General features: G+C 47.1%; 1 protein-coding gene across 1 annotated transcript; it reads left to right on the top strand.

Moving 5' to 3' along the window:
* The first annotated feature begins 770 nt into the window (after positions 1–770).
* On the top strand, positions 771–16,770 carry PIDD1 (p53-induced death domain protein 1). Its single transcript, XM_064713982.1, has 16 exons — positions 771–826; positions 2,365–2,735; positions 4,495–4,908; positions 5,561–5,764; positions 6,621–6,675; positions 6,850–7,051; positions 7,711–7,839; positions 8,132–8,311; positions 8,881–9,028; positions 9,982–10,117; positions 10,348–10,498; positions 11,802–11,925; positions 12,278–12,396; positions 12,814–12,921; positions 13,887–14,092; positions 14,819–16,770. The coding sequence occupies exons 2-16, from the start codon at positions 2,462–2,464 to the stop codon at positions 15,060–15,062; spliced, it is 2,694 nt and encodes an 897-aa protein (XP_064570052.1). The 5' UTR covers positions 771–826; positions 2,365–2,461; the 3' UTR covers positions 15,063–16,770.
* The last annotated feature ends 1,232 nt before the right edge of the window (positions 16,771–18,002 follow it).

Genomic DNA, 18,002 nt, shown 5'->3' with positions numbered 1-18,002 from the left:
GTAGCTCAGGTGCTCTCAGAAAACGACCAGGCTCAGGGTGTTATAACTGAGCCAGAGCTTGGAGCAGTAGTCAGTGGTTGCTGTCTACTACCTGTAGGAAATTTCCCTCAGGGCCATGTGCAGCTTGCATTCAGAGTCCCAGAATCAATAACTTGGGAAAGTCTTCTGAGATCATCAACTCCAACCTATGACCAAACACCACCCTGTCAACTAGACCATGGCACTGATTGCCACGTCCAGTCTTTCCTTAAACACTTCCAGAGACGGTGACTCCACCACTTCCCGGGGCATCTCATTCCAATGCCTGACCACCCTTTCTGTGAAGCAATTCTTCCTGACGTCCAGCCTGAACCTGAACATCAGCTGGAGAGCATGTCCTCTTGACCTGTCACTTGTTTCTTGGGAGAAGAAGCTGACCCCCACCTGGCTACAAACCTCCCTTCAGGGCAGCCCCAGCCCTGCGCCCTCTTAGGCTCGCAGCCCCTGCTCCATTTCCCTCCCTGGATTTGTATGGAATGGGCACAACACCCGGAGCTGCCCATGCCTCTCGCTTCCTTGGAGCCCAGGGGAGCCGAACCGGGACCGGCTGCGGTGCCAGGGCCGTGGCCGTGTTGGGAAAATCTCCCTTCGTGCCCTTGCTGTGGCAGCAGGGCGCCTGGATACTGTTACCCATGCCATCCGGCCCGTGTCCCGCTGCCTCTGGCACCTCCCCCGTCCCGTCCCGCCCCGACCGCGGCGCAGCTCCCGAGAACTTTTCAGGAAGTGGCGGGCAGAGCCCAGCCCAGGCCAGCCCCGGCTGCCGAGCGCCCGGCGCCGGTGCGGAGGGGTGAGACGAGCGGGGCCGTGCTCGGCCGGGCACCGGGCGCGGCTGCGGCTGCTGCCGGGGCCTGGGCAGCGCGCCTGGGGACGGGGCCGGGGCACGGGGAGCTGCGGGCAGCCCGGCCCGGTGTGCGTCCATGTGAAGGGCTGTGCGTGTCCATGTGAAGGGCTGTTGTGTGTGTCCATGTATGGGGCTGTGTGTCCATGTGTGGGGCTGTGTGTATCCATGTGCAGGACTGTGTGTTTGTCCATGTGCAGATGTGTGTGTCCATGTACGGGGCTGTGTGTCCATGTGAAGGGCTGTGTGTGTATCCATGTCCGGGCTGTGTGTGTGTCCATGTACGGGGCTGTGTGTCCATGTGAAGGGCTCTGTGTGTGTCCCTGTGCGGGCTGTGTGTCCATGTGTGGGGCTGTGTTTCAGAGTGTCTGTGGCACCACATTTATCCTGTGTTTGTTGGCCCTGAGGCTGCCTCTGTGGCTTCTGGAGCTGCCCTCTGTTTCCTTCACCACTGACACTTTTACAAAGCTATGGCTGATGGACTTTTTTCATACATGTCTGTAAGGGGGCTGTGTACATGTTGTGCACCATGTCTTTGTAAGAAATGCTTACCTTTATACTAAAGCAGTAGTTTCACTTTTATCCCATTGGCATTCAGTTTCACAAACCGGGTTCAACAAGGACGCAGCACAATTTGCGAGCTGTCTCTGGGTTCTGCTTCCTTTTCTTGCCTTTACATTTCTGCCCTTTCAGGGGATGGTGCCTCCCCACACTGTGCCTTGGGAACATCAGTGCTGCTGTGTCCCACAGGCTAACAGGAAAAGCACTGCTCCTCAGGGTGTTGCTGGGGCGTTATCTTGTTTCTGATCTGCTGGCCTTGGACCTTGGAGCCAAGTTTGTTCTAATTCTGCATCACTCAAAGGAAACTTCTATTTACCAATTTGATCCATGGCAAGGTTTACAAAGAGCTCCTGATATTCACACCATGAGCTAGTTTAATTGCCAAGCTCAGGAGGTGTTGCTCCTGCACCACCAATATGCCTTTTCCAACCCTGTCGCTGGCCCTGACACGTTTTCCCTGCTGTCCTTTGTCCACTTGCTTTTATCCCACTGACACTGTGTTTCACAACCAGGTTCGATTGGACCTGTCACAGTCTGTTAGTCACCTCTGGGCTCTGCTTCTGGCTCAGCCCTCCCTGCCCCAGTTTTCTTCTCTATTTGTAAAGCTTCCTACTAAGGCACCTTGAAATCTGCATTAGGCATAGGCATTTATGTTCATGTCTTTTAAAGTTAATATTGGTCTTTATTCTGATGGTGCATAATTGCTCCATTCCCTGCTGAGATGTTGGCTGGAAAAATCCAGAGGTTTTCTCTAGAAGGAGAAGGCTTTGTAACATCTGTCATGCTGCATTTCTATGCTTGTTGCCTCCAAAGCTTTCAGTAACATGCATGTAATCTTTCCTGCCATCTTCCTGTGATTATGAACTGTTTCCAGCCACTCTGGACTGGGGCAGGAGCCTTCATTGTGAACTTGTGTTCTTTTTCAGAGCCATCTTTCCTCGTCCCCTTGTCCCAGCTGCCTTGTGGTGCTGCCAGTGCCTGCCTGCCTGGCAAGTCAGAGCATGTCTGGACCCTGTGGATGAGATGCAGAAGATGGCAGAGCTGCTGGGGCTCAGGGATGAGTGTGGGGAGGGGACTTTGGGGGCTCCTGCCCTGGCTGGCTCCTGCCTTGCTGACAACAGATTGAATCTGGATGTTTATCCTGACGGCTGCCGCCGTTTCCTCCAGCTGTTTGAGGAGCAACAGGGAGAGCTGGTCCAGGTTGAGTTCCTCCGGCTCAGCAGCAACGATTGCCTCCTTGACACCGCCCTGGGCAGCCTTCCTCATCTGAAGCACCTGAAATCCCTGGTGCTTAAAGGTAAATTCTGGGGCCCATCACCATCCAGCTTTTCTAGGCTCAGATTTTTTGTTAATCCTTTTTTCCATATCTGCAGGACAAACCGCCCTTGGAAGTGTTTTGTTCCAGTGCCCCTTACCTCAGCTTTGGCTCAACCTTGCTCAGAGCCAAATGCAGATTTCAACAAGATGCACCTTCTGGGCTCTTATTTCCTCCCTTTTTTTTTACAGCTGCCTGGGGACTGGGTTTTTGGAGTCTTGTTGTGTTGATGCTGCAGCATTTTCTGTAGCCATTCTCTAGAAGAGCATTTTTGGAGTTATGCAAGAAGAGGGGGATTGAAAGTTGTTGAATCTTTTGGTGAATGTTCAGCCCCTATTTCATTTTTGAGAGTATAATAAGCTGTATTTGTTATGTTTCTGTCTTAATCAATCCATGCTTAATCCTTGCTTACTGTCATTGACTGTAGGTTTAGCAAAGTTCAAGACAGACCAGAAGAGGCTGTTCAACATTTTATCTAAAGTAGGACACAGGTTATGTCCTACAGGTAATTTGGTAAAGTGTAATAACTGTTAGAGCTATAAATATTAGGTCATGATTTGACTGTCTCATTTATTTATTGTGGTAGGATATCAATACAATTTGTACAATTTCTGTATCAGACTGAATAATTTGCTCTTTGGGAGGTAGAATTTTAAAAATAAATAAGAACAAAAAGGGGGAGTTTGGGGGCAGAATTCAGGATTCCAGCTGAAAACTGAGAAGTCTGGGGTTTGTTTCTATATCTGTCACAAATTTCTCATGTGAATAATTTGATTTGTCTTTCCTCCCTTTAGTAAGGTGGCAATAACAGTAATACCTTTTATCAGTCTTGTTTTGTGAGATGTACACACACCCTGAGAATCCTGAAGTGCAATAAAGCAGTTCAGTAAAATGTTATGTACAAAGTGCAACGTTCCTGTTGGTTGTTCTCATTTTGTACCATAATGCAGCAAAAAAAAAAAAAATTTGGTGCCCTCTGCTGTATATGGATATAAATAGAAAACAGTAGAGAAGCAGTATGAAACAATGATTAAGTGGAAAAGTTTGGAAGTTTCCTTTTGTTTGCTAAAGTTATTTTCCAGGGGTGCAGCCCTTCTCTAATTTGAGTGTCACAAGCTGGGATATGGAACTTTCATTCTTCCCTCTCTGTGCTGTCTGCCCCACAAAATACTGAATTATCTACTTTCCCTCCCACATTTTCACTGCGCTTTCCTCAGGTGTGCCCTCCAGTCTTGCAAGGGCAGATTTCAGTCCTCAGGGCTGTTTGCTTCTCAGCAGCATGGATAAATCCTTGAGGGCAAGGACTACTTCCTTGATCCATAAAGTGGTGTTGGCCACTGATAGTGAGGAAGAAGTGGGGAAGGAGAGTGGGATCTTGGAGGTGTATGGGCCACCCTGCTGAAGTGTGGTAAGTGTGTGGGGTGGCCTGGCTCGCTCTGAGCCTTGACTCCAGATGTGTTTAGCAGAGCTGTACAGGTTCACTGCGGCATCTCCTGATGTCATAACATTTCTAACACCCCTTTCACTGATCAGGAAACTTGAGTCATGAACTAGAAACTTCTTACATCCTTTTCACTGACCAGGAAACTTGAGTCATGGATTAGAAAACTCTCTAAATACTTTGTGATTTGTGCTGCTCATTGTTATCAGTAACTCTCAGTCTTGTGGATCTCTGTGCTGAGTCTCACATGAGGTTCTCCTGGTAGCATACTGACCTCTTCTTCCACTTCCCTCCACCCAGGTGGCCATGCTAGGGATGAGTTTGGTTCCTATCAGCATGGCTCCCTGACAAGCTTGCCACCAGACTTTGGGAACCTCAGGTGTCTCACCCACCTGGATCTCAGCTTCAATAGACTCTCCACCTTGCCAAGCTGCATTCTCCACCTCCCCAGCCTCCGTGTGCTCATGGTGAGCCACAACAGCCTGGTGACACTTCCAGAGGACTTTGGCTCTCTGAGCAAACTGACTTTCTTCTCTGCAATGAAAAATCAGCTGAAGGACTTACCTAAGAGCATTGGAGAGCTGTCAATGCTGCAGGATCTGAATCTCTCAGAAAATGCTTTGGAATTGCTCCCTGAAGAAGTTGGGAATCTGCACAACTGCACAGAGCTGGATCTCTCTGGGAATTGCTTATTGAGCATCCCAGACTCCCTAGGTATGTATTTCACTGGGGAAGAGAAGGACATGGGCTTGCCAAGCTTTTGGTACAACCTCTGACACCCTTGGTCTCTGTCTCCAGAGTTGTTAGCATAAATCATTTTATATTGGAGCCAAATGGAAGGGGTATCCAGAAGATCATGCTTGGTTCAGTCAGTGCCTTTGAGCATTAACAACTCTGGACCACCCTTTCTGTTTCTGTGAATCAGCGACACTGCTGAGATTTCAATACAATTTACAATGACTGAGGATCTGCCCCGGCTGGTTTTGGGTGGCAGAAGAGCTGAGGTTTGATGGGGTGAGAATCTGGGCCTGAAATCACACTGTTCAGTGTGGACCAGTCCACAGAACTGGGCTGTGACTTTGGCTGCCCACCTTCCTGGGTCCTCTATTACATTGTGACCAAGGTTGTTTTTGATGCTGTTACAGAGCTGTCTTGTAGCTGAAAAGAGAGAACAGAGGAGGCTGCGTTGCCTCTCAGCTAATTCCTTGCACTCCTTTATTTTGTGAGCTAAAGGGATGTTAAGCTTTTGTGCTTTTCCCTCATTATGTGTGTGTTTACATGGGCTGAGGAGAGAGGGAGGGTTCGAGCTGATATGCAGTTCAATTAACAGCACGGATGGGGGGTCATTTCTTGTTCCAACCTGCAGCCAATTTGAAGTCTCTGCGTCGGCTGCATCTGCACAGCAATCTCCTGGTGACAGTCCCTGCCTCTCTTGCCAGCCTGCCCAACTTGTCCAGACTTGATCTGCAGAACAACTGCCTGCGTGCCATCCCTGCTGAGATCCAGGCCTTGCCGTTCGTGCACGTCCGCGGCAATCCCTTGGGAGAAATGGAACCGTCCCCGCAGGCTGGTAATTGCAGGGCTTCTGCTGCTGTGTGTTCTGCCCAGCTGTTCCCTCACTCAGCCCAGCATGGTGTAGATGGGTTTGGATTAGAGAAGGCAAGCAGGGGGGAATCAGATCAGCATTTCTTTCTCTGGAATAATTATTAAGTTGTAAGGATACAGACAGTATTAGTTATGTTTTTGTGAGGCCTATCCCGGTCTGAAGGGCTCAGTGGTCCCTGGAATCGGGCTTCTTGGTAGGGTTTTACAGTGGAAGTGAAAATGAGACTGACAGGAAACAGATCAGGAGAGGTCCCTAAAGAGGTCCAGCCTTTTTAGCAGAGGTAAGCACCAGTTCCTGGACTTGCTGCATGGCCCTAAGGCTGTGGTGGCTCATGCTATAACCTCAGAGAATAGCAAGGGGTCATTCTGCTGTGCAGTTACCTCCTGCTTTCCTGATGTTCACAGGCTGCAGAGGAGCAGCTCTTAATCTTAAGAGGAAGGTGATGGAATGAGCAGGAATCTGAGCAGGCTTTTCCAGTGGTGCTCATGTTCACAAGAGCAAGCACTGATTCCTGGGGTGTCCCCAGGCAATCAAACATGGCCCCGAGAGCTGCAGAGGGAAACTGAAATATTTTCAAATTCCCTCTGCTTCTGAGTTTCCCTGGGGGAGAGCTAGCATTTTCAGTATGTCCTGGGACCTCGAGGCCACATGCCATCCTCTTGCTGCAGTGTGTTCTGGGGCCCACTGTAGTGTGACCAGGATTCCATTAATGACTTCTGTCAGATTTGGATTAAGCCAAAACTGTTCAGCCTTTCTTTGTCTACCTTGGTTTAAGTAACCTCTGTCTCCTTCTCCTACCTAAATCTTCTTATTGCCACAGATAAATCCAGTACCAGAAGGCTAAAAAGACTCTTCCTTGCATCAGGAGAGGGCAGGTAAGCCTCTGTTATTAAGAACTTACATTACAGACAAGGTGCATGGTGGGTATTGCAGAAATGTATAGCATTCCTCAGTAGGCCAGTAAAACACAAGTATGAGATTATTCTGTCGATTTTTGGAGGGCTGAAGTCATTGCACAATGTCATTAATTCATGCATGTCTTCTGGAAGCTTTACTGTCACCTCTGAAGGCTGCAGAGTGGTCCTGGCCTGTGGCATCCGTTTCTGCTTTCCTCCGGGGGCTGCCTCTGCTCCTCTGCGGATCCACTTCCGATCCCTCACGCCGGATCCGCAGTGGGTGAAGCTGAGACACCACGATGTCCTGCTGAGTAGAGTCCTGGAGCTGCAGCCTCATGGCATCCAATTCCAGCAGGTGAGGGTACCCCCAGGTCACCTCCTGATGAATCTGCCTTTGCAGTAGCTCAGTAGAGTTTTCTGAGAGCGCCTTTTGGGACCTGTGAGACAGTTACCCCCATCCCTGGTGCCTTTCAGTAGCTGCAGGATGCTCTCTCAAAGAAGCCCTGCTGCAGAGAGAAAGGAGACAACCAGCTTCTGTGATACTGTGCTGATCTGGCACCTTTGCCTTGCCCACTGCTCCTGATTGAGCTGAGCTATAACCTTTCTCACTCACAACCCCCCTGCTCTACCAGAGGATAAGTCCAGCATCTGGCCTTAGTCTGGAAGGAGAATGGTTTGCATCCTTCTCTAAGAGTCTGATTGTGTGGTTTGCATTCAAGCTGGGGAGTAGTCACACCACCTGCCAGCCCCATCATGGATGACAGCAGCTCACTGCAAAGGTTGCTTTGCCCTTTTTGCTCAGAAGCTGCTGAACCTTTCCTACCATTAAAGCCCATAGCAGACCTGACATTTCCTGTCGCCTCCCTGGAGATCACAGGGCAGAGCAGGTTCTTTGATTCCCTGCACACAGGCCATACTCTGCCCTCCCTCATCTGCATAGGAAGCCACAGAGCAGAGCTGGCCTTGGTTTTATCCTTTCAGTTGGTGTCTCTCACAGCAATGCTTTTTTGCCAGGAGGTGCAGATCTGGATGCCATTTATCTCACCTCAAACCCCTCACCAGCATGAGGTGGTAGTTCGGACCTTCAGTGGGCAGAGCTGGAATGATCTGAAAACGAGAGTGAAGCAGAAGAGAAAATCAAAGGTGAGCAGATTGAAATTACCAGTGACACACTTAGTTCCTATTCCCCTCTTTGGCTGTGCCCAGCCAAGGGGGAACCTATTTGAAACATCTCATGAGCTGTGTTTTGACCAGCTGCAATAAAATTTAGTGGATTTCAGCTCCAGGTTTCCTCTCTCATGGAGAGAGTTGATGAGTTTCATCCTGCCATGTTTCATCCCTGGTTTAGTACTTCTGCTTTGCTGGTGCTCATTTTCCTGCCTTTATTGTATTAAGTTATATACCTATATGTTTTCTTCTTTGTCCTCTGTCACAGAAGTGTGTGGCCCACTGTTGTGTCCTTCACTTCTCTTGGTTCCTTGTTGTGTCTCGACTTGTCCAAAATGAATGCAAAGTGCCAGCAGAGGGGACATTGCTCTTTTCCAGTGTGGATCCAAACATCAAAGTGATCTTTCCTCCTGGAGTCACCCAAGAGCCTCGTAATGTCAAGCTGCAGGTATGCATGCTTTTTGGTGAGCTCTGGTGCAGCTGTTTCCTCATGTTCAGTACAGAACCGAGCAGAGATGTCTGCCCCAGGATAATTTATGTCTAGATGTGGTTGCTTCATGGGCTGACCCATCTCAGATCACCTTCTCTCTTCACCTCCATGCAACATGGGCCTTGCTGTGTGCTGTCCTGTGTGAGAAAGGAATCTTCAGCAGACCACTGCATAGCTGCTATGAAGGGAACACAAAAAGATTTTGCCTCTTTTTCTCTTGCAAAACTGACTCTAAAAGAACAGCTCAGTGAGAACTGGGGGTGGCGGGGGAATCTAATGTGGACCTTATTCTAAAATCACCCACTTAAATTAATTGTTCTGTGGAGCTGCTAGATGTTCTTGTAACACTTTAAGTATATCCCAGCCAGACAGGTTGCCAAACTTCAGCTGAAGTTCACTGTGCTTTATTTCTCAATGGGCCCTGCAGCAAGAGCAGCATTTGCCTGCTGGGTGCTGGAGGGACTGAGTGAGCAGTGTGGGAATTTGGTGCCTGACTGCTCTGCTCCCTGTGCTGTCTGCACATCCAGGTGCTGCCAGTCTCTGCAGAAGAGATAGAGGAAATCACAGCCCATGCAGAGTGCAGAGCCAGTCCCCTGCTCTACCTCTCCCAGGACTCCACAATGGATTTTCTCAAGCCAGTGAGAATTCAGCTGCCTCTTCCACCCGGGGTCACAGGTCAGCTTATTCCCAAAATTGACAAAGGGAAATGCCATGTTTGGAAAACCACAAAGGGCAAGAAAGAATTTTATTTCCCTCTGCTGTTGTTAATAAAGCTTGCTGCTTTTCCTGCAGGAACAGCAAGGTGTGTCCGCTGACTGCGTGGTGGTGCAGAGCGGTGCGAGCTGAAGGTAGTTCAGGTCCATCAGATCAGGGCTGGGGTTCACAGAGCAGACAAGCTGGGAGAATGGGCTTGGCAAAAGGATTTCTCTGGCAAACCACATGTGTATTTTAACTGTGGTGGATTGGAGAGGCACTCCTGCCCACTGAGGAGATGCATTGTAAAAGAGCTTTGATTCATGACTGGGAATAGCTTGAAGCAAGAAATGAACATGCTGCCTCCAGGTGTCTGCCTTATCTTTTCCTTGCATATGAATCAGGTGCTGAGCCACTGCATTTAGAAATATATGATTGTATGCTGAGCCACATCCCACTCTGACAACTGCTAAAAACAGCCTCAGTCATGCCAAGGATTCCTCTGCTGAGTACCCTGAGTGTCCTTACTCCTATTTTCTTTGACCTCTCCTGGTTTTCTTGTAAAGAAATACATGGCCTTCATTATAACACTACCTGGTATTTGTACGCCTGAAGTGCATCAGGATTGAAAAGTGTGTGAGATGTACATTAGAAAGAGATAGAACTTAATTAATAACTCTAGATTTTAGTGATGAGAATTGTCTAATGAATCTGTTGGTGGGAATGAGCACACTATCATTTTAGCTCTGCATATTTTGCCAGAATATGGGATAGCCTGGTCCTTTTATTGCTGCTTTTCTTTGCTGAAGAGAAGGCTGTGAGCCCTTCCTTGGTGTCTTTAAAAAGTAAATCACCCAAACCTGTGGCTGGGTTTGTAAAGCCATGAATAAAGGTTTCTGCTGCATATAGCATCTCATGATCTTTGGTGTCTTTAGGGCTGAATTTGGATCGGTCAAGGCTGCATGTACTCCATGGTGACCCGAAGGGCCAAACCTGGAATGACATCACCAGTGAGGTGGTGCTGGAATTCACCCATCTTTATGCAGTGTTTGAAGTCACTCACTTCTCCTGGTAAGTGCAAGATTAGTCCTGAGGAAAAGATGGGATGGTCATCTGCCTTGCTTTTCCAACACTCTGACCAGAGGCCGTGACATTCACTCTATCTGTTCCCTGTTCCTTTTACAAGTCAGGCCCGGTGTAGCACTTTGTCTCTACCTGTCATTCTTTCCAATCATGTGGGTGTGACACTGGCGCCTTTCTCTGGATAGGGTCCCTCATTTTTTTAAATTCCTTGTCTCCAGGTACTGGCTGTGGTACACCACCAAGACCTACATTGGAGGCATTGCCAAGAAGGTCTATGAGCGGCTGCGTCTGTACCAGGTGAACTTCATTGCGCTGCAGAGGAAGAGGGATCCCGAGCAAGTCCTGCTACAGTGTGTCCCCAAGCACAAGGTCTGATCTGGGTTGCACTGCCTTGCTCCTGAGCTTCCCAGGCTTCCTTTTGTAGGATGCAAAGGCAGCAGTGCACCAAACAGTGACCAGCAGTGTCACCACACTGTTGGTGGTGTGATACTGACTCACAGGGCAAAGAAAAAAACTCATTCTATCCAGTGGCAAATGCCATGCACTGATTTCCTCCCCTGCAAACCCTGAGGTTTGCAGGACTGCTAAAATCAGCTGAACCACAGTTACTGGCTATGTACATGCTATTATAATCCAGCAAACATGAGGTAAAACATGTTGCTTTAATTTAAGTCAAAGTTTATACATCACTTGTCTGACATGGGCTAGTGGTGTGGGCAGCAGCACTGCTTTGTTTTCAGCTGGAGTGGTTAGAAATGAAAATTTTCCTTATGTTCCTTGCTGTTCTCAGTTCAAGCATGGGAACAGAACATATGAGCACCCCTTAGTCTGCTTTGATGCAACATCAGGTTAGTTAATGCAATGAGTGTGAGCTAATCTTGCTGATTTTGTCAAGAAGGAGATGGGAAGTGCTCACACATTCTCTTCTGCTGCCTCTTCCTAGGGGTATCAGCCCTTAGCAGTGTTGTTTCAGATTAGTGTGAGCATGAGTGTGCAGCTGTGGAGAACGTGTCTATTGGCAGGCAGTGCAGCTTGGTGAGCTGAGGGTTATTTTATCAGACTGCCACTATTGGGCTGCATATCCAGCTCTGCATAATTCTCTGCTCCGGTTCCTCCTTCTCTTTACCTGTGCTCCTGTATTGAAGTGACCTGTGGACACAAACATCTGCAAGGATTTTTTCTATTGGGTTGTGGGCTAAAACTGTCTCCAGATGAGGCATCAATGACACTCAGTGTGAGATGGTTGTTTGGGTGTGTCTGTAATCCTGCTGGAAATGGTCATGGAGTGAGAGAAGTTTACTGTTACAAATAGAAGAATCTAACCCAACTCTTGCACTGCCACTGTGATCACAGGCTACAAAGCCAAAATGAGCTTTCTCGTGTCCTCAGCTGTGTGCTGTTGTAGCATGTGGCTTTTTGCAGAGAAAAGGTATTTGAATAGTGAGTGGGATATGGTAGCAAGTAAATCCCTCCTTGCCTTTGAAATTAAAAAGACATGTTAAAAAGACAGAGACAGTGCTGAAATGCCTTTTTAATGTGTCTTTGTTCATTTGTTTACATCCTTTTCATGTAAATTAGTCTTCCCTGTTGAAGGTGAGAAGAACATCATGGGTATAGCAACATGGGTTGAGGGACAGATGTGCTTCTGACCAAACACTGTTGTCCTTGTCAGGTTGACCCAGTGCTGAAGAAGCTGCAGGACCGCTATCGAGGACCTGAGCCATCCGACATGGTGGACATGTTTGAGGGAGAGCAATTTTTTGCAGCTTTTGAGCGAGGCATTAGCATTGATATGGGTATGGCAGTACTGGGCTTGTTCTGCTCCTACCTCTCTCCCTCCCTCTTGTCCTGCTCTGGCCCTAGACATGTTTCTGCTGTGGGTTGTACTCCTCCATGGCATTCCTCTCTGCCTTCAGCTTCTCCACTACTCACAGCAGCCAGCCCCTGGACATTGAACTTGTCACATTCTCTGGTCACATAACTTTTCTGTCTACTTTTCCTTATGAAAGTGCTGTTTGCAGACTTTCATTTCTTCTCATGCTCTTGTAAACCTGCAGAGGGCAATAGCCAGGTGGGTTTATTTTTATGACTGATCTTCTTCTGCACGCTTTTCTCCACAAGTTGAATGCTTCCTGCTTTTCTGCACAGATCGCCCTGACTGCGTGGATGGACGTCTCTCATTTATTTTTTACTCTCACTTGAAGAACATGAAGGAAATCTATGTGACCTCCCCTGTGGACAGAAAAGACCAAGCCGTAAAAGGCCAGGTGAACAACCAGCTACACTGACTTCTTGTTTCCTCCTTCACCATTGCTTTTACAATACTCATTATAATAACCTCTGAGTGCTGGGCAGGACTCTTTTCCTACCCTCTTTCTCTGGCTTTGCATTTCACTGACTAAACTCTGAACAGTCAAGAAGTGTAATCTCAAAGGATCACTCATCACTTAACTGTCTGACTTACATTCCTGCCATTAATTCTTGAGGTGCTGGCAGAAAGTCCAGCCTTTATGGCAGAACCTCAGTGCTCCTCCCAATTACACATAATTGAGAGGCCATTTTGTGGGCTGAGGATAGATGAGAATGCTGAATTCATTCTTTCCCAAATGGAAAAGACATGGTGCCAGTAGGCTGTGCTACTGTGCTTGGATCAGAGCCTCACTGCAATCTTTCTCTTTGCAAAGGTCTCTTTCTACCGAGGAGCAGTTCCAGACAGCATCCCTGAAGATGCCAGCAGGAGGAGAAAAGGTCCAGACTCCCTCTGGCTTGCTACTCTGCCCATCAAACTACCTGTAAGTTGTCTACTACAGAAAAATTAATCTAGATGGGGTAAGAGCATGGCATTTCTGCTCAGCTGATTTTGTTTCCTCTATGAGAAGGCATGCAATGAATGAGCACATGGAATAGCTGCTCAGCCGTGTCATGGTGGAGATTTTGCACTCCCTGTGAGCAAGCTCTTCTGAAACAAGAACATGAAAAGATGGGAGTGGTCTCCACCTCTCCTGCTCATCTTGCCTGTCAAGCACAGGCTTGTTGGGTGGGTGGTCAGAGAGTCACAGAGGGTGGATCCTTTGAATAAATGAGAATGTAGTACGCAAGGAAGCTTGTTGTAATTAAGGGAAGTGTCTGTTTTGTTTATAAATTTCTTAGTCACACAGCTCATGCAGCAGGAGAAAAGAAAGGAATAGGATGAGGTTGTTATGCTGGATTTGAACATAGACATTGAGTGCAGGTATTCTGCAGCGAGCTTTAAATGCTGGGTTGGAGGTTACAGTGAGAAATGCAACTTTTGCTTTAAGTGACATTTGAGAAGCCTAAAACAATAAATACCTCGGTAGGCTGAATACTTCCCTTCCGATCACGTGTGATGATCTCACATCCCTTTCTGACACATGCAACCTCAACTACAAACCTGCACTAAGTGCTCTCTTACTGCTGAGGCAAATATGCTCCAGGGATGTGGCTTATTTTAAACTGCTCTGTAAATGCAGGAAAGGAAATTTCTGATGTGAGCTATGACCGTGAGCATTACAATTTGATATTTTCCTGAGGCAGTGAGCATTGCTGGTCACTGCCAGTGTAAGTCCTCCTTCCTTCTTGCAGCCTGACCCTTCAGCCCAGGCTTTCTCCTTGAAGTGACACCAAGTACTTCCTTTCTCCCAGTAGACGGAAGGAGATTTCACTGTGGAGACTGAGTGGCCGGACGCTTTTCTATGAAAAGAAAGAATGTTCTTTCTCTCTCTTCTTTGTGACATAGCAACTGAAACCCCGGTGGGATGAGAACCCCAGTCCCCTGTATGGCTTCTCCTTCCCTCCCTTGAACCTGGGCAATGCTGAGACTGGCTACCTGACACAGGCAAATCTGCTGAGCATTGCTAGGCGTGTGGGAGCTGACTGGCAGAGCATCGGCCTCAACCTGGGCCTGACCTACCAGCAGATTGAGCGCATAGGATACAATAACAGGTGAGAATAGGACACAGTAACCAACAGTGATGCATTATATATGTCTGTCCATCTATCTGCAGTGTAATAGTATAAATCAATGCTTGGCTGGTTGAAAGTTCTTCCACTGTAATTGTTTCACTGGATTAAAGATGGGTTGACTAATGATTCTTCTGAAAAGAATGCCTTTTATCATGGGATACTGATTATGTTCTCTTGCCATTATAAATTTTTTTTTTTGTTTGAAAATCAAAATCGGGAAATAACAAACCTGATGAGCTTTGTAGTTCAGCTGAGTTGCATTCCTATTCTGTTCTATGATCAGATTCCTGGCCAGACTCCATCTCTTACAAAGAGAAATGATCTATGGCTTTAATAGTGAATATCATTGTTAATCAAAAAGAGCTTGTGGTACATCACGGGACATGCAGTCTGACCAAAAAGACAATGCAGTAGGAGAGAATTAGACTTGTTATAATCAAACAAGTGTTCCTGTGAGGAAATTATATTCCAAAGCAGAATGCCTTAACTTGATACTTCTGTTAGGAAAATATTTTATAGAGAAACATCCATGCAGGAACTACAATTCCTGTATGCTGGGTAGGAAAGAGGCAGGCCCAGTGAGTGCTTTGTGTGTCTGGATGGCCTCTTTAAGGCTCCAGCCATGGCTGGCACTTAGGTAAGGTCTCTTTGGTTTGCTGCTCAGGAGAGCGTGTTGGTTACTGCTGGCTTTCCTCCTTTCTTCAGAGAGGACCTCAATAAGCAGATCCTGGACATGCTTTTCTCGTGGGCTCAGCAGAACTCAGAGGATCCTGACTGTGTGAGCAAGCTGATCAGAGCCCTGAAGGAGAGTGGCCGCCAGGACATCGCTGATGAGGTGGAAGCCATTGTTGAGCTGGGGCGGCAGAAATACAGCGAGTCCATCCGCCGGCTGGGCCTGGAGCAGGAGAGCAGCACTGAGGACTCTGCAATAGCTGTGATTAGCACCTAGCAGAGAAAAATGGGGGGTGTGTGGGACGCCTCTGTGTACCCAGAGTGATGGTGCCTGGGGACTGCTCCCTCCTCAAGGGCCTGAGTCTTCCTGAGGAGCTGGGCATTGATTCTCTTGGGTCTGTACTCACATGCCACTTCTGCCAATCCCAGGAAGTTTAGAGTGCATTTATGAACCCTTTTTCTACTTCCACTTTGTGACCTTCAGCTTTAGCTTTCAGAAATGTGGAGAAATTTAGAGACTGAAGTGTTTGTCTGTCAGCTGAGTAGTGGCTTAAGTAACGTTTGGTGAGTTAATACTCATGTTACATGTATTTATTTATAACTTCCTGAAACTGGAAACATTGCTGGAAACACTGGGTGTGAGCATTTGTGCATCAGTGTTTGATAGGAGTGGAGGTGCAGTCATGTTATGAAGGCCTGTGATGAAGGCCTGTGATGTGGTGGGGACTGTTCAGCCATTTCTGTCAATGATATGTTCTGCTCACATGAAAATGTGAACTGTATTCCCCATGAAAATCCAAATCTCTTCCAGTTCCCTTAAGTCCAAACAAAACCTAAGTATTTGTGGAGAAGAAAGAAAAAACTGATTTCTAGAAAAATTACTCTTTTCTTTTGGTTTTGCTCCAAAAGCTATCATGAAACAAATAGCCTGCTGCACCTGCAAGCAGCTTTTTAGACAACACCTACATACTGGTGATCTCTGACAAAGTTCTAGTTTTATTTTATTAAAAAAAAGTAAAAATCCATGATCTCTTCTGGGCCAGACTCTAATTTAAGTGCAATTAAAATTTCCCTTGCAGTTTCCAAGGGGTAGCCCTCATATCTTCCCAGTGAAATGTGACTGTGTAGTGGTGAAGGTGTGACCCCTCCTGAAGTTTGGTGAAAAGCATGACTTTAATTTGCATTTTAAAAACTGGTCTGACCAGCTGTGAAATAAGGCACTGTTGTGTGTTTGGCATGAGCCATGCTGAGCTAACTTCCCAGTTTTTCAGCATGAATATCTTGTATAAGTCTGGAAGCATTTGCTGCTTTTTAGCTGCTCAATGATTTATTACTGAAGTGCCATTCTCTTCCAGTTCCCCATCCCATGATGGCCCTCAGTTAATGATGGTGGAAAATTAAATACATGCTTTTTGAAAGACTACTGTCATTTAAGTAAATTCAAGTCTTTCAAGACAGGTTTGAATTCAGCATAACTCTCTAAACATTACTTAAAGGGCTGTTCTTAGTCTGAAAAAACAAAAGTGTGTTTAAAAATGCCAGGTTGCACCACCCAAAGTCAAGTGCAGTTCTAGGCTGGATAAATCCTGGCATTTCCTTCCCCTCGTGAAGAATCATCGGTAGCTTCCCTGATGCTGCTTCAGACCTGCCATCAGTATTATTGAAAGAGAGCCATAAAATCCTTCTGCTTTTTCTCTAATTTAAAGCTGTTCTAACATCTCAGGCTACAGAGTGCTTACTGTCCAGTCCAGAGCACTGGTCAAGGACTTGCAGATTTGAGCTGTCACTTTGGGCCTAGGGACTCCCACAGATCTGGTTTCTTAGGTTGTGCTGCCCCAAGTCTCATGCTGGGTTCAAGTCAGCAGTGCTCTTTTGAATGTACATTTTATCTTGTATTCTGTGTCATATGTTATTGTTTGTAATTTTCATGGATACTAACAAGGTATTTGTTCTTTCCTCCAGTTTTGGAGAGATGCATTTGAGCATATTGCTCTCACTGGGAATAAAATCAGCACTTAACTGTTTCACAGCATGGTCTGCTATTCCATAAATGCCTTGAGTGAGATGGAGACTGGTCCCTTTAAACCTGCTGGCAGGAGAACACAGGTGAGCGTGGCTGTGCTGTGCAGAAATGGGAGGAGAGCTCCTGTTTGGATACTGCTGGTTGCAAAGCACAGGACAGACTGCAGCTGAGTTAATGGTGTTCCTGGAGGGTGGCTTTGCTGCAGTGGGGCTAAGCCAGAAAACACAATGTTCAGGGAATGAGCTGAGGCTCAGCTGGAGCAGGTCTAGAGAGCAACAAGGCTAATCTAGAAGGGACAGTGTGTAGGGTTAGCCTGTCCTCTGGTGAAGGAGCAGGAGAAGTCTACAGGAAGCACAAGGCAGCATCCACAGCTACAACAGGATGAAGCTTGACTGCACTTGGCTTTCCATTTGTGATAATCAGACCAGAGCTGAGTTAGGCAGTGCTGGAATAAAGGATAGCTAGGCTGGACTCTGTGGAGCACTCATCCAGGCATCAGCAGGGCTACAGCTCTTCTGGAAAACAGCTGGGTGCCAAGAGAGAGGAAGGTTAGTGCCAGGTGTTCAGGGTACTCTTGTAGTGGGCTGCAGCCAGGCAAGTAAACCCATGACAACCAAACCCATGACAGCTCCATCAGTAGGACAGCTCTTCAGGGTTTGGGCTGATAACCTTAAGGAAGGTAAGTATTTTAGCCCCAGACAGGAATTGTTATCTCCAGTCTTTCCTGCTGAGCCATAGCTGCTGGGCTGGGCCTCCTTGTGTGCATCTTTCTCCTTGAAGTGACACCAAAGCAAGCACCCAGCTGAGCACACCGAGGTGCTGGCAGGAAATCAGAGCAACTGTTCAACTCCTCTTTCCTCAGCTGACTTGGCAGCAAATATTTGAGCTGGAAGAGAGTCAATGGAAAACATTATTTTGAGGTGTGTTATCTTTATCAATAATCTCTTTGAGGCACAGTAAGTCTTTCATAAGCCTGTAACTGCTATGGCTGATAACAGTTGCAGTAGATGGTTGAAACAGCAAAAGAAATAACTAACCTGGCATTTATCTTTTGAATCAAAATATGGCATTCCTTTCTGACTTCTGTCATAAATTCATCACATTCTGGAATAGTATCTTTCCCTTTCCAGCTACCTGGCTTTTCCTGCTGCCTAATATGCACCTTACAGTGTCCTACAGATGATCTGGCAGATT

This window comes from Zonotrichia leucophrys, chromosome 5, assembly GCF_028769735.1.
Source record: "Zonotrichia leucophrys gambelii isolate GWCS_2022_RI chromosome 5, RI_Zleu_2.0, whole genome shotgun sequence".
Lineage (NCBI taxonomy): Eukaryota > Metazoa > Chordata > Aves > Passeriformes > Passerellidae > Zonotrichia > Zonotrichia leucophrys.
Note: the sequence above shows the minus strand (reverse complement) of the source record. Positions and strands in the feature narration are given on the sequence as shown.